At 34.2% G+C, this 25,955-nt stretch overlaps 1 protein-coding gene across 5 annotated transcripts in view; it reads left to right on the forward strand.

Annotated features, from left to right (window-relative positions):
- yem (yemanuclein) overlaps positions 1 to 25,955 on the forward strand; it is a 123,827-nt gene that overhangs the window by 19,670 nt on the left and 78,202 nt on the right. For all 5 annotated transcript variants that reach the window (XR_010948970.1, XR_010948971.1, XM_067761173.1 and 2 more), the window contains one exon: positions 18,044 to 19,208. Coding sequence is in view for 3 of the 5 variants with exons in the window: in XM_067761173.1 (XP_067617274.1) it covers positions 18,044 to 19,208 (1,165 nt within the window). In the remaining 2 variants the exon portion in view is untranslated. The remainder of the gene's footprint in view (positions 1 to 18,043; positions 19,209 to 25,955) is intronic.

The raw sequence follows: 25,955 nt of genomic DNA on the forward strand, positions 1-25,955 counted from the left end.
TATTGTGCTAAATCGTATGCCCGTCATTTGCCCATGTTTGCCCATGAAAAATTTTCGTTTGTCCACCTTTTTTTAAAAAGTTATAACAAAAATATATTTTTTTTTGAAAACTCCCAAAATTTTTTTTCGCATTATTGTGCTAAATCGTATGTCCGTCGTTTGCCCATCGTTTGTCCATGTTTGCCCATCGTTTGTCCATGTTTGCCCATGAAAAATTTTCGTTTGTCCACCTTTTTTTAAAAAGTTATAACAAAAATATATTTTTTTTTTCGAAAATTCCCAAAATTTTCTTTTCGCATTATTGTGCTAAATCATATGTCCGTCGTTTGCCCATCGTTTGCCCATGTTTGCCCATTAAAATTTTTCGTTTGTCCACCTTTTTTTAAAAAGTTATAACAAAAATATATTTTTTTTCGAAAACTCCCAAAATTTTTTTTTCGCATTATTGTGCTAAATAGTATGTCCGTCGTTTGTCCTCGTTTGTCCATGTTTGTCCAAGGAAAATTTTCGTTTGTCCACCTTTTGTTAAAAAGTTATTAAAAAAAAAAATCGTGTGTGAAGTTGGCACCTCCATTTGCGAGTAATTAAAAAAACCAAATACCATTCGTTTTCAATCGTTTGTCAACGTTTGTCCAGGAAAATTTTTCGTTTGTCCACATTTTGTTAAAAAGTTATAACAAAAATATTTTTTTTCGAAAACTCCCAAAATTTTTTTTTCGCATTATTGTGCTAAATCGTATGCCCGTCATTTGCCCATGTTTGCCCATGAAAAATTTTCGTTTGTCCACCTTTTTTTAAAAAGTTATAACAAAAATATATTTTTTTTTGAAAACTCCCAAAATTTTTTTTCGCATTATTGTGCTAAATCGTATGTCCGTCGTTTGCCCATCGTTTGTCCATGTTTGCCCATCGTTTGTCCATGTTTGCCCATGAAAAATTTTCGTTTGTCCACCTTTCTTTAAAAAGTTATAACAAAAATATATTTTTTTTTTCGAAAATTCCCAAAATTTTCTTTTCGCATTATTGTGCTAAATCATATGTCCGTCGTTTGCCCATGTTTGCCCATTAAAATTTTTCGTTTGTCCACCTTTTTTTAAAAAGTTATAACAAAAATATATTTTTTTTCGAAAACTCCCAAAATTATTTTTTCGCATTATTGTGCTAAATAGTATGTCCGTCGTTTGTCCTCGTTTGTCCATGTTTGTCCAAGGAAAATTTTCGTTTGTCCACCTTTTGTTAAAAAGTTATTAAAAAAAAAAAATCGTGTGTGAAGTTGGCACCTCCATTTGCGAGTAATTAAAAAAACCAAATACCATTCGTTTTCAATCGTTTGTCAACGTTTGTCCAGGAAAATTTTTCGTTTGTCCACATTTTGTTAAAAAGTTATAACAAAAATATTTTTTTTCGAAAACCCCCAAATTTTTTTTCGCATTATTGTGCTAAATCGTATGTCCGTCGTTTGCCCATGGTGTGTCCATGTTTGCCCAGGAAAAATTTTCGTTTTTCCAGCTTTTTTTAAGAAGTTATAACAAAAATATATTTTTTTTCGAAAACTCCCAAAATTTTTTTTCGCATTATTGTGCTAAATCGTATGCCCGTCGTTTGCCCATCGTTTGTCCATGTTTGCCCATGACAAATTTTCGTTTGTCCACCTTTTTTAAAAAGTTATAACAAAAATATATTTTTTTTCGAAAACTCCCAATTTTTTTCGCATTATTGTGCTAAATCGATGTCCGTCGTTTGCCCATCGTTTGTCCATGTTTGCCCATGAAAAATTTTCGTTTGTCCACCTTTTTTTAAAAAGTTATAACAAAAATATATTTTTTTTCGAAAACTCCCAAAATTTTTTTTTTGCATTATTGTGCTAAATCGTATGTCCGTCGTTTGCCCATCGTTTGTCCATGTTTGCCCATGAAAAATTTCCGTTTGTCCACCTTTTTTTAAAAAGTTATAACAAAAATATATTTTTTTTCGAAAACTCCCAAAATTTTTTTTCGCATTATTGTGCTAAATAGTATGTCCGTCGTTTGTCCTCGTTTGTCCAAGGAAAATTTTCGTTTGTCCACCTTTTTTTAAAAAGTTATAACAAAAATATATTTTTTTTCGAAAACCCCCAAATTTTTTTTCGCATTATTGTGCTAAATAGTATGTCCGTCGTTTGGCCATGTTTGTCCAAGGAAAATTTTCGTTTGTCCACCTTTTTTTAAAAAGTTATAACAAAAATATATTTTTTTTTGAAAACTCCCAAAATTTTTTTTCGCATTATTGTGCTAAATCGTATGTTCGTCGTTTGCCCATCGTTTGTCCATGTTTGCCCATGAAAAATTTTCGTTTGTCCACCTTTTTTTAAAAAGTTATAACAAAAATATATTTTTTTTTTCGAAAATTCCCAAAATTTTCTTTTCGCATTATTGTGCTAAATCATATGTCCGTCGTTTGCCCATCGTTTGTCCATGTTTGCCCATTAAAAATTTTCGTTTGTCCACCTTTTTTTAAAAAGTTATAACAAAAATATATTTTTTTTCGAAAACTCCCAAAATTTTTTTTTCGCATTATTGTGCTAAATAGTATGTCCGTCGTTTGTCCTCGTTTGTCCATGTTTGTCCAAGGAAAATTTTCGTTTGTCCACCTTTTGTTAAAAAGTTATTAAAAAAAAAAAATCGTGTGTGAAGTTGGCACCTCCATTTGCGAGTAATTAAAAAAACCAAATACCATTCGTTTTCCATCGTTTGTCCACGTTTGTCCAGGAACAATTTTCGTTTGTCCACATTTTGTTAAAAAGTTATAACAAAAATATTTTTTTTTTCGAAAACACCCAAAATTTTTTTTTTCGAATTATTGTGCTAAATCGTATGTCCGTCGTTTGCCCATCGTTCGCCCATCGTTTGTCCATGTTTGCCCAGGAAAAATGTTCGTTTGTCCACCTTTTTTTAAAAAGTTATAACAAAAATGTTCTTTTTTTCGAAAACTCCCATAATTTTTTTTCGCATTATTGTGCTAAATCGTATGTCCGTCGTTTGCCCATCGTTTGTCCATGTTTGCCCATGAAAAATTTTCGTTTGTCCACCTTTTTTTAAAAAGTTATAACAAAAATATATTTTTTTTCGAAAACTCCCAAAATTTTTTTTCCCATTATTGTGCTAAATAGTATGTCCGTCGTTTGTCCATCGTTTGTCCATCGTTTGTCCATGTTTGTCCAAGGAAAATTTTCGTTTGTCCACCTTTTTTTAAAAAATTATAATAAAAATATATTTTTTTTCGAAAACTCCCAAAATTTTTTTTTCCATGTTTGTCCAGGAAAATTTTTAGTTTGGCCACCTTTTGTTAAAAAGTTATTTAAAAAAAATCGTGTGTAAAGTTGGCACCTCCATTTGCGAGTAATTAAAAAAACCAAATACCATTCGTTTTCCATCGTTTGTCCACGTTTGTCCACATTTTGTTAAAAAGTTATAACAAAAATATTTTTTTTCGAAAACCCCCAAATTTTTTTTCGCATTATTGTGCTAAATCGTATGTCCGTCGTTTGCCCATCGTGTGTCCATGTTTGCCCAGGAAAAATTTTCGTTTTTCCAGCTTTTTTTAAAAAGTTATAACAAAAATATATTTTTTTTCGAAAACTCCCAAAATTTTTTTTCGCATTATTGTGCTAAATAGTATGTCCGTCGTTTGTCCTCGTTTGTCCAAGGAAAATTTTCGTTTGTCCACCTTTTTTTAAAAAGTTATAACAAAAATATATTTTTTTTCGAAAACCCCCAAATTTTTTTTCGCATTATTGTGCTAAATAGTATGTCCGTCGTTTGGCCATGTTTGTCCAAGGAAAATTTTCGTTTGTCCACCTTTTTTTAAAAAGTTATAACAAAAATATATTTTTTTTCGAAAACTCCCAAAATTTTTTTTTTGCATTATTGTGCTAAATCGTATGTCCGTCGTTTGCCCATCGTTTGTCCATGTTTGCCCATGAAAAATTTCCGTTTGTCCACCTTTTTTTAAAAAGTTATAACAAAAATATATTTTTTTTCGAAAACTCCCAAAATTTTTTTTCGCATTATTGTGCTAAATAGTATGTCCGTCGTTTGTCCTCGTTTGTCCAAGGAAAATTTTCGTTTGTCCACCTTTTTTTAAAAAGTTATAACAAAAATATATTTTTTTTCGAAAACCCCCAAATTTTTTTTCGCATTATTGTGCTAAATAGTATGTCCGTCGTTTGGCCATGTTTGTCCAAGGAAAATTTTCGTTTGTCCACCTTTTTTTAAAAAGTTATAACAAAAATATATTTTTTTTTGAAAACTCCCAAAATTTTTTTTCGCATTATTGTGCTAAATCGTATGTTCGTCGTTTGCCCATCGTTTGTCCATGTTTGCCCATGAAAAATTTTCGTTTGTCCACCTTTTTTTAAAAAGTTATAACAAAAATATATTTTTTTTTTCGAAAATTCCCAAAATTTTCTTTTCGCATTATTGTGCTAAATCATATGTCCGTCGTTTGCCCATCGTTTGTCCATGTTTGCCCATTAAAAATTTTCGTTTGTCCACCTTTTTTTAAAAAGTTATAACAAAAATATATTTTTTTTCGAAAACTCCCAAAATTTTTTTTTCGCATTATTGTGCTAAATAGTATGTCCGTCGTTTGTCCTCGTTTGTCCATGTTTGTCCAAGGAAAATTTTCGTTTGTCCACCTTTTGTTAAAAAGTTATTAAAAAAAAAAAATCGTGTGTGAAGTTGGCACCTCCATTTGCGAGTAATTAAAAAAACCAAATACCATTCGTTTTCCATCGTTTGTCCACGTTTGTCCAGGAACAATTTTCGTTTGTCCACATTTTGTTAAAAAGTTATAACAAAAATATTTTTTTTTTCGAAAACACCCAAAATTTTTTTTTTCGAATTATTGTGCTAAATCGTATGTCCGTCGTTTGCCCATCGTTCGCCCATCGTTTGTCCATGTTTGCCCAGGAAAAATGTTCGTTTGTCCACCTTTTTTTAAAAAGTTATAACAAAAATGTTCTTTTTTTCGAAAACTCCCATAATTTTTTTTCGCATTATTGTGCTAAATCGTATGTCCGTCGTTTGCCCATCGTTTGTCCATGTTTGCCCATGAAAAATTTTCGTTTGTCCACCTTTTTTTAAAAAGTTATAACAAAAATATATTTTTTTTCGAAAACTCCCAAAATTTTTTTTCCCATTATTGTGCTAAATAGTATGTCCGTCGTTTGTCCATCGTTTGTCCATCGTTTGTCCATGTTTGTCCAAGGAAAATTTTCGTTTGTCCACCTTTTTTTAAAAAATTATAATAAAAATATATTTTTTTTCGAAAACTCCCAAAATTTTTTTTTCCATGTTTGTCCAGGAAAATTTTTAGTTTGGCCACCTTTTGTTAAAAAGTTATTTAAAAAAAATCGTGTGTAAAGTTGGCACCTCCATTTGCGAGTAATTAAAAAAACCAAATACCATTCGTTTTCCATCGTTTGTCCACGTTTGTCCACATTTTGTTAAAAAGTTATAACAAAAATATTTTTTTTCGAAAACCCCCAAATTTTTTTTCGCATTATTGTGCTAAATCGTATGTCCGTCGTTTGCCCATCGTGTGTCCATGTTTGCCCAGGAAAAATTTTCGTTTTTCCAGCTTTTTTTAAAAAGTTATAACAAAAATATATTTTTTTTCGAAAACTCCCAACATTTTTTTTTCGCATTATTGTGCTAAATCGTATGTCCGTCGTTTGCCCATCGTCTGTCCATGTTTGCCCATGACAAATTTTCGTTTGTCCACCTTTTTTAAAAAGTTATAACAAAAATATATTTTTTTTCGAAAACTCCCAATTTTTTTCGCATTATTGTGCTAAATCGTATGTCCGTCGTTTGCCCATCGTTTGTCCATGTTTGCCCATGAAAAATTTTCGTTTGTCCACCTTTTTTTAAAAAGTTATAACAAAAATATATTTTTTTTCGAAAACTCCCAAAATTTTGTTTTTTGCATTATTGTACTAAATCGTATGTCCGTCGTTTGCCCATCGTTTGTCCATGTTTGCCCATGAAAAATTTTCATTTGTCCACCTTTTTTTAAAAAGTTATAACAAAAATATATTTTTTTTTGAAAACTCCCAAAATTTTTTTTCGCATTATTGTGCTAAATCGTATGTCCGTCGTTTGCCCATCGTTTGTCCATGTTTGCCCATGAAAAATTTTCGTTTGTCCACCTTTTTTTAAAAAGTTATAACAAAAATATATTTTTTTTTTGCGAAAATTCCCAAAATTTTCTTTTCGCATTATTGTGCTAAATCATATGTCCGTCGTTTGCCCATCGTTTGCCCATCGTTTGTCCATGTTTGCCCATTAAAATTTTTCGTTTGTCCACATTTTGTTAAAAAGTTATAACAAAAATATTTTTTTCGAAAACACCCAAAATTTTTTTTCGCATTATTGTGCTAAATCGTATGTCCGTCGTTTGCCCATCGTTTGTCCATGTTTGCCCAGGAAAAATTTTCGTTTTTCCACCTTTTTTTAAAAAGTTATAACAAAAATATTTTTTTTTTCGAAAACTCTCAAAATTTTTTTTCGCATTATTGTGCTAACAGGTATGTTCCACGTTTTGCCAGGAAACATTTTCGTTTGACCACCTTTTGTTAAAAAGTTATAACAAAAATATTTTTTTTTTTCGAAAAATACCAAAATTTTGTTTTTCACTTTATTGTGCTAAATTGTATGTCCACCGTTTGCCCATCGTTTGTCCATGTTTGTCCAGGAAAAATTTTCGTTTGTCCACCTTTTGTTAAAAAGTTATTTAAAAAAAAGTCGTGTGAAGTTGGCACCTCCATTTGCGAGTAATTAAAAACACCAAATGCCATTCGTTTTTCCATCGTTTGTCCACATTTTGTTAAAAAGTTATAACAAAAATATTTTTTCTTTTTCGAAAAATACAAAAATTTTGTTTTTCGCTTTATTGTGCTTAATCGTATGTCCGGCGTTTGCCCATCGTTTGTCCATGTTTGTCCAGGAAAAATTTTCGTTTGTCCACCTTTTGTTAAAAAGTTATTTAAAAAAAAGTCGTGTGAAGTTGGCACCTCCATTTGCGAGTAATTAAAAACACCAAATGCCATTCGTTTTTCAATCGTTTGTCCACATTTTGTTAAAAAGTTATAACAAAAATATTTTTTCTTTTTCGAAAAATACAAAAATTTTGTTTTTCGCTTTATCGTGCTTAATCGTATGTCCGCCGTTTGCCCATCATTTGTCCATGTTTGTCCAGGAAAAATTTTCGTTTGTACACCTTTTGTTAAAAGTTATTTAAAAAAAAAAGTCGTGTGAAGTTGGCACCTCCATTTGCGAGTAATTAAAAACACCAAATGCTATTCGTTTTTCCATCGTTTGTCCACATTTTGTTAAAAAGTTATAACAAAAATATTTTTTCTTTTTCGAAAAATACAAAAATTTTGTTTTTCGCTTTATTCTGCTAAATCGTATGTCCGCCGTTTGCCCATCGTTTGTCCATGTTTGTCCAGGAAAAATTTTCGTTTGTCCACCTTTTGTTAAAAAGTTATTTAAAAAAAAAAAAGTTGTGTGAAGTTGGCACCTCCATTTGCGAGTAATTAAAAAAACCAAATGCCATTCGTTTTTCCATCGTTTGTCCACGCTTGTCCACATTTTGTTAAAAAGTTATAACAAAAATATTTTTTTTTTCGAATACCCCCAAAATTTTTGTTCGCATTATTGTGCTAAATCGTATGTCCGTCGTTTGCCCATCGGTCGCCCATCGTTTGTCCATGTTTGCCCAGGAAAAATTTTCGTTTGTCCACCTTTTTTTAAAAAGTTATAACAAAAATATTTTTTTTTCGAAAACTTCCAAATTTTTTTTTTCGCATTATTGTGCTAAATCGTATGTCCGTCGTTTGCCCATCGTTTGTCCATGTTTGTCCAGGAAAAATTTTCGTTTGGCCACCTTTTGTTAAAAAGTTATTAAAAAAAAAAAATCGTGTGTGAAGTTGGCACCTCCATTTGCGAGTAATTAAAAAAACCAAATGCCATTCGTTTTTCCATCGTTTGTCCACGTTTGTCCACATTTTGTTAAAAAGTTATAACAAAAATATTTTTTCTTTTTCGAAAAATACAAAAATTGTGTTCTTCGCTTTATTGTGCTAAATCGTATGTCCGCCGTTTGCCCATCGTTTGTCCATGTTTGTCCAGGAAAATTTTTCGTTTGTCCGCCTTTTGTTAAAAAGTTAGTAAAAAAAAAAAGTTGTGTGAAGTTGGCACCTCCATTTGCGAGTAATTAAAAAAACCAAATGCCATTCGTTTTTCCATCGTTTGTCCACGTTTGTCCAGGAACAATTTTCGATTGTCCACATTTTGTTAAAAAGTTATAACAAAAATATTTTTTTTTTTCGAAAACCCCCAAAATTTTTTTTCGCATTATTGTGCTAAATCGTATGTCCGTCGTTTGCCCATCGTTTGTCCATGTTTGCCCGGGAAAAATTTTCGTTTGTCCACCTTTTGTTAAAAAGTTATAACAAAAATATTTTTTTTTCGAAAACTCCCAAAATCTTTTTTTCGCATTATTGTGCTAAATCGTATGTCCGTCGTTTGTCCATCGTTTGTCCATCGTTTGTCCATGTTTGCCCAGGAAAAATTTTCGTTTTTCCAGCTTTTTTTAAAAAGTTATAACAAAAATATATTTTTTTTCGAAAACTCCCAAAATTTTTTTTTCGCATTATTGTGCTAAATCGTATGTCCGTCGTTTGCCCATCGTTTGTCCATGTTTGCCCATGACAAATTTTCGTTTGTCCACCTTTTTTAAAAAGTTATAACAAAAATATATTTTTTTTCGAAAACTCCCAATTTTTTTTTTTCGCATTATTGTGCTAAATCGTATGTCCGTCGTTTGCCCATCGTTTGTCCATGTTTGCCCATGAAAAATTTTCGTTTGTCCACCTTTTTTTTAAAAAGTTATAACAAAAATATATTTTTTTTCGAAAACTCCCAAAATTTTTTTTTCGCATTATTGTGCTAAATAGTATGTCCGTCGTTTGGCCATGTTTGTCCAAGGAAAATTTTCGTTTGTCCACCTTTTTTTAAAAAGTTATAACAAAAATATATTTTTTTTCGAAAACTCCCAAAATTTTTTTTTTTGCATTATTGTGCTAAATCGTATGTCCGTCGTTTGCCCATCGTTTGTCCATGTTTGCCCATGAAAAATTTTCGTTTGTCCACCTTTGTTTAAAAAGTTATAACAAAAATATATTTTTTTTTGAAAACTCCCAAAATTTTTTGTCGCATTATTGTGCTAAATCGTATGTCCGTCGTTTGCCCATCGTTTGTCCATGTTTGCCCATGAAAAATTTTCATTTGTCCACCTTTTTTTAAAAAGTTATAACAAAAATATATTTTTTTTTTCGAAAATTCCCAAAATTTTCTTTTCGCATTATTGTGCTAAATCATATGTCCGTCGTTTGCCCATCGTTTGTCCATGTTTGCCCATTAAAAATTTTCGTTTGTCCACCTTTTTTTAAAAAGTTATAACAAAAATATATTTTTTTTCGAAAACTCGCAAAATTTTTTTTTCGCATTATTGTGCTAAATCGTATGTCCGTCGTTTGACCATCGTTTGTCCATGTTTGTCCAAGGAAAATTTTCGTTTGTCCACCTTTTGTTAAAAAGTTATTAAAAAAAAAAAATCGTGTGTGAAGTTGGCACCTCCATTTGCGAGTAATTAAAAAAACCAAATACCATTCGTTTTCCATCGTTTGTCCACGTTTGTCCAGGAAAATTTTTCGTTTGTCCACATTTTGTTAAAAAGTTATAACAAAAATATTTTTTTTCGAAAACCCCCAAAATTTTTTTTCGCATTATTGTGCTAAATCGTATGTCCGTCGTTTGCCCATCGTTTGTCCATGTTTGCCCAGGAAAAATTTTCGTTTTTCCACCTTTTTTTAAAAAGTTATAACAAAAATATTTTTTTTTCGAAAACTCTCAAAATTTTTTTTCGCATTATTGTGCTAACAGGTATGTCCGTCGTTTGTCCAAAGCCAAATGCCATTGGTTTGTCCACGTTTGTCAAGGAAAAATTTTCGTTTGTACAAAAATATTTTTTTTCGCGAAACCCCAACATTTTTTTTTTTTTCAATTATTGTGCTAAATCCTATGTCCGTCGTTTGTCCATGAAAAATATTCGTTTGTCCACCTTTTGTTAAAAAGTTATAAAACAAAAATATTTTTTTTCGAAAACCCCATAATTTTTTTTCGCATTATTGTGCTAAATCGTATGTCCGTCGTTTGCCCATCGTTTGTCCATGTTTGCTCATAAAAAATTTTCGTTTGTCCACCTTTTTTTAAAAAGTTATAACAAACATATATTTTTTTTCGAAAACTCCCAAAATTTTTTTTTCGCATTATTGTGCTAAATCGTATGTCCGTCGTTTGTCCATCGTTTGTCCATGTTTGTACAGGAAAATTTTCTTTGTTCCACCTTTTGTTAAAAAGTTATTTACAAAAAAAAAATGGTGTGTGAAGTTGGCACCTCCATTTGGGAGTAAATAAAAAAACCAAATACCATTCGTTTTCCATCGTTTTTCCACGTTTTTCCAGGAAAAATTTTCGTTTGACCACCTTTTGTTAAAAAGTTATAACAAAAATAATTTTTTTTTCGAAAAATTTTGTTTTTCGTTTGTCCATGTTTGTCCAGGAAAAATTTTCGTTTGTCCACCTTTTGTTAAAAAGTTATTTAAAAAAAGTCGTGTGAAGTTGGCACCTCCATTTGCGAGTAATTAAAAACACCAAATGCCATTCGTTTTTCCATCGTTTGTCCACATTTTGTTAAAAAGTTATAACAAAAATATTTTTTCTTTTTCGAAAAATACAAAAATTTTGTTTTTCGCTTTATTGTGCTTAATCGTATGTCCGGCGTTTGCCCATCGTTTGTCCATGTTTGTCCAGGAAAAGTTTTCGTTTGTCCACCTTTTGTTAAAAAGTTATTTAAAAAAAAGTCGTGTGAAGTTGGCACCTCCATCTGCGAGTAATTAAAAACACCAAATGCCATTCGTTTTTCCATCGTTTTTCCATCGTTTGTCCACATTTTGTTAAAAAGTTATAACAAAAATATTTTTTCTTTTTCGAAAAATACAAAAATTTTGTTTTTCGCTTTATCGTGCTTGATCGTATGTCCGGCGTTTGCCCATCGTTTGTCGATGTTTGTCCAGGAAAAATTTTCGTTTGTCCACCTTTTGTTAAAAAGTTATTTAAAAAAAAAAGTCGTGTGAAGTTGGCACCTCCGTTTGCGAGTAATTAAAAAAAACAAATGCCATTCGTTTTTCCATCGTTTGTCCACATTTTGTTAAAAAGTTATAACAAAAATATTTTTTCTTTTTCGAAAAATACAAAAATTTTGTTTTTCGCTTTATCGTGCTTGATCGTATGTCCGGCGTTTGCCCATCGTTTGTCGATGTTTGTCCAGGAAAAATTTTCGTTTGTCCACCTTTTGTTAAAAAGTTATTTAAAAAAAAAGTCGTGTGAAGTTGGCACCTCCGTTTGCGAGTAATTAAAAAAAACAAATGCCATTCGTTTTTCCATCGTTTGTCCACGTTTGTCCACATTTTGTTAAAAAGTTATAACAAAAATATTTTTTCTTTTTCGAAAAATACAAAAATTTTGTTTTTCGCTTTATTGTGCTAATCGTATGTCCGCCGTTTGCCCATCGTTTGTCCATGTTTGTCCAGGAAAAATTTTCGTTTGTCCACCTTTTGTTAAAAAGTTATTTAAAAAAAAATAGTTGTGTGAAGTTGGCACCTCCATTTGCGAGTAATTAAAAAAACCAAATGCCATTCGTTTTTCCATCGTTTGTCCACGTTTGTCCACATTTTGTTAAAAAGTTATAACAAAAATATTTTTTTTTTTCGAAAATCCCCAAAATTTTTGTTCGCATTATTGTGCTAAATCGTATGTCCGTCGTTTGCCCATCGGTCGCCCATCGTTTGTCCATGTTTGCCCAGGAAAAATTTTCGTTTGTCCACCTTTTTTTAAAAAGTTATAACAAAAATATTTTTTTTCTAAAACTTCCAAAATTTTTTTTTCGCATTATTGTGCTAAATCGTATGTCCGCCGTTTGCCCATCGTTTGTCCATGTTTGTCCAGGAAAATTTTTCGTTTGTCCGCCTTTTGTTAAAAAGTTGGTAAAAAAAAAAGTTGTGTGAAGTTGGCACCTCCGTTTGCGAGTAATTAAAAAAAACAAATGCCATTCGTTTTTCCATCGTTTTTCCATCGTTTGTCCACATTTTGTTAAAAAGTTATAACAAAAATATTTTTTTCTTTTTCGAAAAATACAAAAATTTTGTTTTTCGCTTTATCGTGCTTGATTGTATGTCCGGCGTTTGCCCATCGTTTGTCGATGTTTGTCCAGGAAAAATTTTCGTTTGTCCACCTTTTGTTAAAAAGTTATTTAAAAAAAAAGTCGTGTGAAGTTGGCACCTCCGTTTGCGAGTAATTAAAAAAAACAAATGCCATTCGTTTTTCCATCGTTTTTCCATCGTTTGTCCACATTTTGTTAAAAAGTTATAACAAAAATATTTTTTCTTTTTCGAAAAATACAAAAATTTTGTTTTTCGCTTTATCGTGCTTGATCGTATGTCCGGCGTTTGCCCATCGTTTGTCGATGTTTGTCCAGGAAAAATTTTCGTTTGTCCACCTTTTGTTAAAAAGTTATTTAAAAAAAAAAGTCGTGTGAAGTTGGCACCTCCGTTTGCGAGTAATTAAAAAAAACAAATGCCATTCGTTTTTCCATCGTTTGTCCACGTTTGTCCACATTTTGTTAAAAAGTTATAACAAAAATATTTTTTCTTTTTCGAAAAATACAAAAATTTTGTTTTTCGCTTTATTGTGCTAATCGTATGTCCGCCGTTTGCCCATCGTTTGTCCATGTTTGTCCAGGAAAATTTTTCGTTTGTCCGCCTTTTGTTAAAAAGTTGGTAAAAAAAAAAGTTGTGTGAAGTTGGCACCTCCATTTGCGAGTAATTAAAAAAACCAAATGCCATTCGTTTTTCCATCGTTTGTCCACGTTTGTCCAGGAACAATTTTCGTTTGTTATAACAAAAATATTATTTTTTCGAAAAATGCAAAAATTTTGTTTTTCGCTTTATTGTGCTAAATCGTATCTGCGTCGTTTTTCCATCGTTTGTCCAGCAACAATTTTCGTTTGTCCACCTTTTGTTAAAAAGTTATAACAAAAATATTTTTTTTTTTCGAAAAAATCCCTAAATTTTTTTGTGGCATTTAGTTGTTATATAATTGGTGTTTAAATATGTAGGTATATGCTTATATCTGTTTGAAGGAGGAAAAAAGAAATACGCCTAGCTTTCACTTCACCCACGATGTTTGTTTTGTTTTGAAATAACGTTTTAACAAAAGATGGACAAGCGAAATTGTTTCCTGGATAAACATGGACAATTGATAGGCAAACGACAGACATACGATTTAGCACAATAAAGCGAAAAAAAAAATATTGGTAGTTTTTCGAAAAAAAAAAAAAAATATTTTTGTTATAACTTTTTACAGGTCAGTCTTGACATCCTTCCATTGGTGGACAAACGAAAATTTTTCCATTGGATCTAGCAGGTTATCGAGCGGCGGCAACGCCAGCCCTGCGTCTAAGGGAGTTGTCGTGTTGGAACAACAAGACTACAGGACAATCAAGTATACTAAACAAATACAGTTTCGGTGCGCGACCACAGCAGTTGCGGAAACCAACTTTAAGATAAACATTCCCAGCAGGGATGACTGGACGGAGTCGGACAGGTGCCTTGCTATTGACAGTAGCATTTCCATATACACGGACGGCTCCAAGTTAACGGTAGAGTTGGAGGTGGAGTATACTCAAGGGACCTTGACCTCCAGCTCTCCTTCAGACTACCCGACACCTGCAGTGTATTCCAGGCAGAAGTTGCAGCCATAATGGAAGCCGCAGCTAGGATAGGGACACACACCGTCGGCAAAGAAATTTTTATTTTCAGCGACAGCCAAGCTGCCATAAAATCTCTTGGCTCCTACTCGTTCAATTCTGAACTAGCACTAAACTGTCGCCGATCTCTTAAGGGATGGCTCAACAGAACCGTGTATACCTCACATGGGCCCCTGGACATAGGGACATCGAGAGAAACTGCATTGCAGATGAACTCGCCAGGCAGGATACAACCAGCCAGGTTCTTCCTGGCCAAGAACGCTTAGGTATGCCCGTGTCCACATGGAAGCTAATGCTAAAAGAGCACATCCACCGTCAAGCCGACGAAAGATGGCTACAAACACCGGGGTGTCGAACATCGAAAGAAACCTGGCCTAAATGGGATCCTAAGAGATCCCGTCACGTGTACAACCTAAAAAGGGATACAATTTCCACACTTGTGGGGACACTAACTGGTCATTGCCTCATAGGTAGGCATGCAGAAAGGTTAGGAGCGCCTTATCGTCGGTGCTGTAGGATTTGTAAAGAGGGTGAGGAGGAGGAAACGATGGTTCATCTCATTTGCAACTGCCCAGCACTAAGCGGAGCACGGCAGCGCTTTTTGGGTGCTTCATTTCTTGATAATCTGAACCAAGTTGTGGAGCATGACGTCAAGGACGTGGTAGCTTTCATCAGGTCCTCAAAATGGTTCGAAGAAGAAAGGTAACGGTGTATTTTCGTGGTATCACAACGGGCCTAATACTACTGGCCTAAGTGTGCCCTCCGGCAGCCACCTCAACTTAACCTAACCTATAACTTTTTAACAAATGGTGGACAAACAAAAATTTTTCCTGGACAAACATGGACAAACGATGGGCAAACGACGGACATACGATTTAGCACAATAAAGCGAAAAACAAAATTTTTGTATTTTTCGAAAAAAAAATAGTTTGTTATAACTTTTTAACAAAAGGTGGACAAACGAAATTTTTTCCTGGACAAACGTGGACGAACGGTGGACAAACGAATGGCATTTGGCTTTTTTAATTACTCGCAAATGAAGGTGTCAACTTCACACACGATTTTTTTTTTTGAAATAACTTTAACAAAAGGTGGACAAACGAAAATTTTTCCTGGACAAACATGCACAAACGGTGGACAAACGAATTAGATATGGTTTTTTTTAATTACTCGCACATGTAGGTGCCAACTTCACAGAGCTGGTCCTTCCAGCGGAGTGGGGCTGCCCTCTTCATCTTTCACTAGCCAGCGTAGCCGCTTCATTTTAATTCGCTGGACTATGTTGATGTCTGCGGAAAGCTCGTACAGCTCATCATGAAATCTTCTTCGGTACACGCGATATTTAAGTAAATATCCCAATCATAAAAAGTATTGTCTAGATATGCACGCAAGTATTCATTAAAAACTCTATGATTACGTTCTATTGTACCAACAGTTTCGTGATGGTATGCAGTTGAAAAATTATGTTTAATATTTAAGAGTTTAGTTAATTCTTCAAATAATTCGTTTTTGAATTCTGTACTTCTATCGTTAATCTTTCAAAGAACTTTTTTCTGGAACACTCCCAGGCCCGCTTCATTTGATGTTGACAACCTAACCTAGGCAGTTTTTTTTTGTTTTTTTTTTTTTTGGGATTTGCTCTACATGTGTTGAGGGTGATTGGCGTCGAATAAACCGATAATGCCAGATCAACTTATTCACAGTAGCTTTGTTTTCAATTTAATTTTAAATTTAATTAAAAATGTAAATTTTACATAAAATTTTTTGTTAAATTTTGTATTTTAATGGCAGTATGCCAGGCACAAGTTTATAAGTTGTTTTCATTTATACTTCATTCCATTTTCAAATATATTTGTCGTACAAATTGGTTTTAAATGGCACCACGTCAGGTATTTTTTATCCCGTTATGTTCCGTTATGTATATAAAACGAGTTTGGTTTTTAAATGGCACCACGCCAGCTTTTAAATTTCAATGTTCCTCCGTTATTCACCGTAGCTCCGTTATGCAATAATATTTTAATTCTGTTATTTCTCGTAACAATGTTCATTCTTGGTTTTTAAATGGCACCGCGCCAGGCACAAAGTCCGTAATAAGTTGGTTTTAATGGCATCACGCCAAGCACAACATCAGTAATACGTATTTCCAAAATATTTGTCAGTTCATGTTGGGAGGACAAAGGCTATCCTTAAGACAAGCTCAAGGATGCTCTGCCCATCCCAACCTCCTACGTTGAACTTTCCCAGGTGTTATTACAAAGGCACTATAACGTAGGGTGCTATAACTTTATCGACATAACGGTTGTTTGTAACGCGGTAAATCTATTACGATAGACATCAATCAATAATTTGTTATAACAAGCGATGGAAAAAATTTTTTTTTTTTTTATTAAAATGTACTCAAGCCGAGCTCAGTACCAGGTGTTGCTATCGGATCAGCGTGTGTATGCAACATGGGAGTATCACTCGAGCTAACCCCGCTACACATAGCGATAGAGCAGTTAGCCAAGCAAACCCACCTGAATATAGCAAGGGAGGGTTGGGGCAAAGGAAAAGTTATATAATCCCGGAACATGGAGGAACTGGGAGAGAATCCCACACTACCAACTCCAGATAGATGATATCCTTAGGCAAGTAGTATTTCAGAAAAGTTACAAAGTGAAATTGGGAGACAAGACTACATGGAATGAAACGAAACTTCATAGCATCACACGTCTACACAAGCTCGTATAATACACGGATTGCTTGAAGACGCCAGAGCGGATTGGAGCTGGATTCTTCGGACGCAGAGCCAAAATATCAGTATGTACTTCTGAAAGTACACCCGAGCGTACTTTAAGCGGAACTATTGACCATAAATCAGTGCTCTAAGCTGAACCTTCAACACGGATACTCCAACGAAACAATCGTCATACTCATTTACAGCTAGGCCGCACTCAAGGCACTTTCGGCGTTCGAAATAAAGTCTGTACTGTTCCTTGCGTGCGTCGAAAAGCTAAATCAATTAGGAGCACACAACGTAGTATTGTTGGCTTGGGTTCCAGGCCATAGTGCAGTGGAGGGCAATGAGCAGGCATACGGCCTGGCTAGAGAGGCAGCGGCTGCACGACACATTGGTCCTGAGCCGCTTCTACCAGGCGGCCCATAGGAAATTAGGAGAAATTGGAAGAGAGGGAAAAGAGAGAAGAGCACTGGCGCAATGGGATTTTATAGTACAATTCGCTATAGGGCTCTCGAAAGTAACATAAGATTTCTAACAGCTATTCTTACAATACACTGTAGACTCAACAGTCATATGCAGAAATTGGGCATACAATCGAATAACACATGCCGATATTGTGATCGATCAGCGGAGACGGCAGGACATATCCGATTAGAATGCGAAGCAATCTCAAGACGTTGGGTCAGAGCATTCCCACATTCAATCCCCCAAGACAAGAGAAATACTAGGCTTCATCAAGGAAGTCGGCTTGGATGATTTGCTGTGAAGGAGATGAGGGTACAATAGACCAACGGTCGCAGTGCAATCCTCAACAAATTATTTATCTATCAGATCAGTTGATTGCTTATTCTTGATATGTCCTATACAGCGCTTTATTCAGCAATAAGTATGTCAGTTAATCGAAAATAATGCAAATTTTCTTTTTACTTGACTTTCTTTTGCTCGGCGAATTTGGTTTAATTCGCTTCGCAATCACCTGGTATATATTCGCCATGGTATTGAACCAAACTACTTATGTACATTGATGAGATTGATCCATGGGTAAAAACGAATTTCCTCGTTTTTCATCTCCAAAACATAGAATTTGTTCTCGAAGCTCGATATTTGGACCTTTTCAAGGGGAATCTATCCAAATTGAAAGAGAATAAATGTAGTCATGTTTTGATGTTCTGCCTCCGAATAAGCTATGATATTTGCTAGCTGAGTGATTTTCTTTTTGAGGTAACGGCTGATTCGGATTAAGCGCATAAAAATGCTTGGGAATATTTGGTAGCCGTACCGTTCCTAAATTATGTTTTCTTTTGCTAAAACCTATGCTTAAGTATGAAGTATTGGGTTTTTCATCGGTACTTCGATTTGAATATTATATTATTTATTAATCGTTTATTACAGGACACTGCTGTACGATGTTTATCAAGTTCGTTGGACATCTTATCCGGTGCTTGGTACGAGAAAGGAATCTCTGGAGGATTTCATTAATGTATTTTTAAGAGAAAAAGTTGTAGAACTTTGGCCAAAAGATTGGATGCGATTTGAGGAACTTCAACGTGAAATTGAAAAACGTAAATCAGCAACAAAAAGGGCAAAAGACAAGAAAAAGGAAACTGGTGGTAATACTAACACAAATGTAATCAACCATACAACAGTGACTAGTGCTGTGGCTGCGACGTCATCCGTAACGGTTACACAGAGTGCTGGCACCACTAACACCTATATAAAACAATTTGAAGAGTTCGCCACAGCAGGGAGTCGTAGTTCATTCGCAAATTCTGACACTGAATCTGTAGCAAGTAGTAGTACTTCGAATGGTCTTAAACGTAAAACTGGCGGTAAGGCGTCGGCAAAAGTAGCAAAAAAACAAACACAAAGCAATATACCAATCTCCAATAATAACGTAGATAACAACAAGAAAAATTTACAACAATTACCTGCATCAACAAATAAAGAATCCAGCATGAAAAACGTGTTGACGAGCAATGCCTCCAACAACTTGTCTCCAGTATCGACTGCTACTCAACCATCATCATCATCATCATTAGTAACTGCGAAAAGTATAAGTACATCATCGGTTAATTTGACAACGACGCAGCAACAATCTAAACATTCCAAATCGGGTGAGACAGAGAATGTACAAGTAATAGATTTAGATAATTATCGTAGTCCGAACGAAATACTATTAACGTCACAACAATTGTCACGACCGGCGACGAGGAATAACAATGCAAAAACTGCCTTAAATGCACCAGGTCTGCCAAATCGACGAGAAAGTAGTAGTGAATCAGATGGCGTTGAAATTGTCAGTGTCTATCCTGCTCAAAATAATAAATCTACTGGGGTGACAGCGGGTTCAAAACAAAAAAACAAAAGAAATGCATCTTCAAATTATGCAATGAATGCGCTCCAACCGGGTACATCTTCCATCACCCACAACAATAATAACATAAAAGCAAATAATAATAATAGTCAAAATGCAAAGGGTAAACAAACGGAATCACCGGTGATCAATGTTCCAAACTATGATAACAAGCAAATAGTTCTCACATTTAAGGAGCTCGGGGTAAGATGACTTCAACATTTCCATGTGCATCCAGCATATTACATACATCACGTACCATAAAGCTCAACACAATACATTTAAGTGCCGTACATTGAAGTACAATACATTACGCAACGTACAAGAATACAGTTTTAATACGCTAATATTAGCCGCGTTTTTTTATACACGCGTATACACGTTTACGTTTGCGCGTGAAAAAAACGCCTATCCTCACTTAGATAATGCTTAGGAGAGCTATCTAGCAGCAGTGGTTAAATAACTAGCTAGAGCCACAAGGTGTACCGAAAAGCGGAGACACAACCCTCTGATGGCCATAGGGTATAACATATAGCTAAATCAGTTGCGATGAATTGTGGACACACATAGAATACATAGAATTAGTGAAGAGGGTGAAACAAAAACACATATTTCAGTTACATCTGAGTATAATGCGTATTGAAATTTAGTAGTACACATTTTATGCGCAGCAATTTCAGAGGTGTATTTAAAGTTTGATGCTTAGCAGTCCATATAAAGTTAAACGTATAGACGTTTACGTGTAAAAAAACACGGCTATTAGCTTCATTTGCATGTTTATAACTCTCTAGGCTAGGCGCGCAAAGAGATCCATCTAGCGGAAATTATTGAAGACTCGCCCAGAGGAGAGTTAGACCCATCTAGCGGCAATTACTGAAGAAGGCAGTGGTTAAATAACTCGCTACAAAACGAGTTATGCTTAATAGCGCCGACACGAACCTCTGTGCTACGGCGTGCTGTTTAGTTTTTTAAACTATATTTATGTCATTGTGTGACCAAGTATTTTCCCAAGTTTTGTGGAGCAATAAATCGAAGACCAAATGATATGCCTGGAAAACAGAGCTGATGAAGAATGAAATCATTTGCTTTTTGAAATTAGAGCTTTTCTACAATCAGTATTTCACAATTTTTTCTTCATACGAGAATTATGCTTTCATTTTTTTAATTCTACAATCATGCAGAGAAATAAGGATTTCATTCAGCACCGCATGCAATTGAAAAGAATGCTAAATCAGACTGCAGAAATAAATGTACTGAAATCAATGAGTGCACTCAGGTGATTTCACATTTTTGGTGTGTGAACTCATGCATTCATTACCAATCACTTGCTACAAAAAGGCGTAAATAGTACGTAAAATAGTACGAAAAATTTTAAGTTCCATTTTATGAAAGCTTAGTTTTAAAAACTGATTGAAAAAGTTGTTATGAAGATAATTAGCGTAAGAAGAGTTAAAACAACTTGCTCAAGAGCATTAAGCATGACAATTTTAAAAATGTCGAGTTATATTGAAAAAAAGTATCATTCCGGCAAGTTGAACATTCCTGTGTTTCATATTAAATTTTTTTTGGAGTTGCTGATATAGTGATTTTTTTACTTGGGCATATTGAATTAACCCTCGGAGCATATTTGGTGATTCATTTTGTTAGGTTTTTTAACAAATTTTGCTCGCTTTTTTCGAAGGAGCCTTTAAAGTTCGCTCTCACAGCTTTAAAAAAATAAAGCTAAATGGACAATAAATGCTTATCAAAATTTTTTTTTTGAAATTCTCATAGACAAAGTGCAAAACCACCCAAATAACACAAATCGCAAACTTAAGATTTTACAGCTCTGAACCCCAGACACACCGCTCTATACATAAAAATCATAAATTTTTTATTTGAACATTAATTTTGCAAAATAACGGTTGAATAAAATGTTGCTTTCAGAAATGCTATAGACTCTTTCAGTAAGCAGAAGCATTTTTTAATTTAGAAAAATTATTACTTACCTTCTCATGGTAAAAATTGGAAAAGAAAAAGTTGTCTACAGTAAGTTTTCTACCTAACTGTAAAGTTTGCATCATCGGTTTCAATCAATTTCTTTTTTCCCCGTGATCATTTTGATACATTTTATCTCGATTAATTTATTAATTATAACCTTATTATCTTGGGTAGAATTAAGTAAAATGGATATATCCAAAATTTCACATCACTTGCGCACCATACAACAACATATGGCACATTTATATAAAAATCTCTGAAAATCGGCGTGATATCGAGCAATCTCTTTAAGTGGGTGTAAACTATTTACTTTACTGCAAAATTTCTAAACTGTGCCTACTTGTTTATTTACGTAGTTTTTTGTGCTTTTTTTATAAAAAAAAGTTTCTTGGACTTTTAATGTTTTTTATGTTATTAGTAAAAATATACATATATATACGTACTCACCGTACAAGTTTCTGAGGTCCCGAAAACTAAGTTTTAGAATTTTTTTTAGTTTCCGAATAATAGCAACATATGCCGACAAATGGGTTAATGAATATGCCAACAAATTCTAAAACTTCACCTTATATTAGGGATGTCAATATTTTATAATTTCGGAACCCCGGGAATTTCGGGATCTTGTATTGTAATTAATACCGGGATTAGATATTCTTTAGATTTCAAAAACCTAACCTACGAAATTGCACAATATTATTTAGGATAACCTTTTATGCATCAAATCATAAGGGTTAAAATTAATTCAGAAATAAAAAGGTTTCAAACTTCGTTGCATAACATTTTCAATTCAAACTAACAATCACATATTTTGAAAAAAATAATATACATTGTATAATAAGACCATAATTTCTTGAGAACTTTTAATCAATTGTGATCTGATAAGTCAAAGAAATTTCATAACATCCTACTTATGTGTATGCTCTGCTTTTAATACTAAGCAACATTCAAAAATTTTAAAAAGTATTCCTACATTCAAATAAGTACTACTACTTATAGGTTTGTATGTATTCGTATGTATATTGTAACGATTTTACTTGCAAATCCTCTTATTTGCCCTTCTGCTAAGTTCGAATCACTAAACTGTTGAATAAATAACTCCAATATTGAATAATGGAAAAATGGCCTTTATTAAAGTACTTCACAATGACACTCAAACTGTGCAACGAATAGCTTGCTTAATAACCAAACTGATTGATAGCTAAAAAATAATACTGCTCTTGCTCGCTAGATAGCGTCTTAATCGAAATCTCAAATCAAACTGAATTCCAGCGTCTCTACAATTGCCGCCTTTTATACTCTTTGATTTCAACCTTCGCATCTTCTAGGCGCTTCCAGAATCTACTAGTCCAGCAGCTCTCAAACTTCTCAGCTGATGTGGCATCCATAGCGATCCTTTCAGCGCCTCCAATATTGCGTCTACCCACTCTGGCCTTTCCACTTCCACGCGATGAGCTTTGTACGCTGGCTTACTCAAAAGTGAGGCTGTTTCCTGAGTCAGTGCATGCGATACCGTTTCAGCAAATGTTTGTTTTGGATTCGCATATGTAGCTCGCTTCGTTTCCACGTCCCGTATGCCATTTATAAAACTCTGGATTTTTACCCTCTCGGTGTATTCCACGGGTGCGTCCGCATTTGCGAGATGAGCCAACCTTTCAACATCCGAGGCAAACTCCTGCAAATTCTCATTCGCTCTTTGGTGACGGTTTTGCAACTCAATTTGGAATATCTGTTTCCTATGCTCGCTTCCATAACGTCGTTCTACAGCAGCCATCAATGCTTCATAATTGTTCCGTTCGTACTCTGGAATCGTCTGTAAGATTTCCGCTGCAGGCCCTTTCAATGCCACGAACAGTGCAGCAACTTTATCTTCCGCATTCCAGTTGTTCACTGCTGCGGTCTTCTCAAACTGTAGCTTGAAGACCTGGAAAGGAACAGAACCGTCAAGTGATGGTGTTTTTACCTTTGGATTGCTTGCTGAAACAGCTGGGCGGTTTAGTTGTAACTGCTCCATACGACCTTTTAACGCTTCTATTTCAGCATCAATTTTTTCCTCGAGTTGTAAAATTTTTGCATCCTGCTCTTCCAGTTTCACAAAGAGCTGCGATGATACCTGTTCCGAAATTTGTGCCGACATTTCAGATATACGTGCCTCTTGCGCTTCCAGTTGAGATGCCAAATATGTCTTCTGTTCTTCCAATTGTGATGTTATACGGGTTTCCTGCGATTCCAGTTGGGATACCATATACGTCTTCTGTTCTTCCAGTTGTGAAGAAATTTGTGTTTCCTGTGCTTCAATCTTCGATGTTATACGTGTCTCCTGCGATTCCAATTGTGATGACATGTTGGTAGATATTTGTGATGAGATTTCGGACATTTGTGCCGATATTGCAGCCAATATCATGTTCAGGTCTGTGTTCGCCATTGTCTGCGGTGTTTCATTTTTCTCTTAAATTTTTGTTGTTGTCTCGTCCCCATCAATTCCTTCTGCTTGCATTGCCTCTCGTAGCTGTGCCTGAAGTTCGAGTTTAACGCCGCTTTTATTCAATCCACGGCTCTCCAACTCCTTCTTTAGTTGCTGGATCTTCAATTCACTGAACTTTGCCATGTCCAAGTTGTATTCCCAATCTTCGGAATTTATTCAACAATTCCTCTTCTGACACCAATTGTAACGATTTTACTTGCAAATCCTCTTATTTGCCCTTCTGCTAAGTTCGAATCACTAAACTGTTGAATAAATAACTCCAATATTGAATAATGGAAAAATGGCCTTTATTAAAGTACTTCACAATGACACTCAAACTGTGCAACGAATAGCTTGCTTAATAACTACACTGATTGATAGCTCAAATAATACTGCTCTTGCTCGCTAGATAGCGTCTTAAATCGAAATCTCAAATCAAACTGAATTCCAGCGCCTCTACAATTGCCGCCTTTTATACTCTTTGATTTCAACCTTCGCATCTTCTAGGAGCTTCCAGAATCTACTAGTCCAGCAGCTCTCAAACTTCTCAGCTGTAACTACTTTTGAAAAAATTTATAGTTTTTCTCATTGCATACTTATAGGAGTATCTCAGATATATGCATGTGTTTGTGCATTGACTCTCCGCTGCTCGTATACGTACATGGTACATATGTGTAGACGCAATTATTGTTTCGTTTATGTAGATACATAATGATTGATCTATGGATGCAAATTCACGTCACTGCTTAGCATCGGCTTAGAGACGATAGCATCGCTCAGTGCTGCTAACATTCGTTACAATATGTGTGCGCGCGTGCTAAATTAATATTGAATTAGGTAAGCTTTAAAAAGCGGTTTTCTGACGGCACTTCATGATTCTTAAGAAATTTGGAGTACCGAAAATGCTAGAATTTGTATTAAAGGTGAAGTCTCTGAATTTACATCGTTAGCATTCATGTTTAGGCAATTGTCAAATAAAAATAAAAATTTATTCAAATAATTTTACACACCAAGCGCACCAGTAGGAAATTAGCGCATGTATGGCAAAGTTTCTGCAATGCTATCTAATGGGAATTTCCTTTCTTTCTTATTGTTGCTATTTAATAATGTAACGATCACAAAATTTGTACAAAATGATGCTTTTTCGGACAATATTTTATTAAATGAGGACGCAAACTTTCGGGAGAGCTGCAAAAATCATGCAATATTTATTCCTGAAAAGAACAAACATGTCCACTGCCAAGAGTGGGGTAGGGTTTTATAGGTTTGTTTCATAAACTTCACTCTTAAATTGAACAATTGAAGTATAAGCACTTCCGCAGTACTACTTTTACAATTTTTTTGCATACTGACGGCCCCACCGTACACATTAATTCTGCTTAACCCTTTCCCCAACATTTTTTTAAGAAAAATATACGTACTTATTCTCAGAACTAAGAAGTTGTTTTCATAATATAAACCAAAGTAGAAAATTATGATTCTTATTGTACGTTTTAGCACCACCAATTAAAGGACTTAAAGAAATCAAGCTTTTTATTACTTCTTTTTAAATGATCCCATCAAGTAAATGGGGTATTTAGAAAAATTTTCTTTTGAAAAAAAAGTGTTCGTAGCGGAAAGGGTTTTTTTTATATATTTTCTTTATAGACGTTGTGACACCGCACTGCCGCACCGTATTAGTAATACATATACAGACATATAATGGATGGAATTGGTAGAAAATGAATTCAATATGGTAATGAATACACTTAGTTACTATTAAGAGAGGAAGGAACAGATTTCTTAATACAAAAAAGCGAGTCCGAAACATCAAATGTCCTAGAGTGGGAGATGTAACACAAACAGCGGAAGGGCTCATTTAGTTCAAAATTTGATCTACAATATTTTAGGAAGAGAGGTTTAAGATGTCTTGAAGGCCGGCAAGGGACATTAAAGTTGTTTACTTCGCTCAACAGGTATGAGTTAGAGACCGAACCATTTAGTAATTTAATCATAAATACAAATCCAAGCATTTCCCTACGACTAGCAAGGAAATCCCTTAAGGAGAAAGGTAAGAATTGTTTTTGGACTTATTCTAGCCGATCAATATGAACCTGGTAGCTCGGGTTCCAAATTATTGCACCATATTCTAATATCGGCCTGACTAATGTTGTAAATAAGCTTTAGTAACATACGGGTCGCAGAATTCTTTATAACAGAATACCTCTAGCCTTATTAACAGTTGTAGTAATATGAAGGTTGAAGTTAAGTTTACTGTCAATATCAACCCCAAGGTCTATAAAACTGTATACATACCTGTTCATGATATTAATTGTTACCAGTGTAGGAAGCTGGCTTAAGTAATCTACATAAATTTGGATTTTTTAAGATTAAGTGGCATATAGTTGATGGTGCACCAATTGAGCAATGTATCCAAATCTGATTGTAAAATAGACCTTTCTTCGCTTGACGCATAGGATACAAAAAATTTACATCTTCCTTTGCGAGAGAAAAACTAATTATTATTATTA

The sequence above is a fragment of the Eurosta solidaginis genome, chromosome 1 (assembly GCF_040869045.1).
Source record: "Eurosta solidaginis isolate ZX-2024a chromosome 1, ASM4086904v1, whole genome shotgun sequence".
Classification (NCBI taxonomy): domain Eukaryota; kingdom Metazoa; phylum Arthropoda; class Insecta; order Diptera; family Tephritidae; genus Eurosta; species Eurosta solidaginis.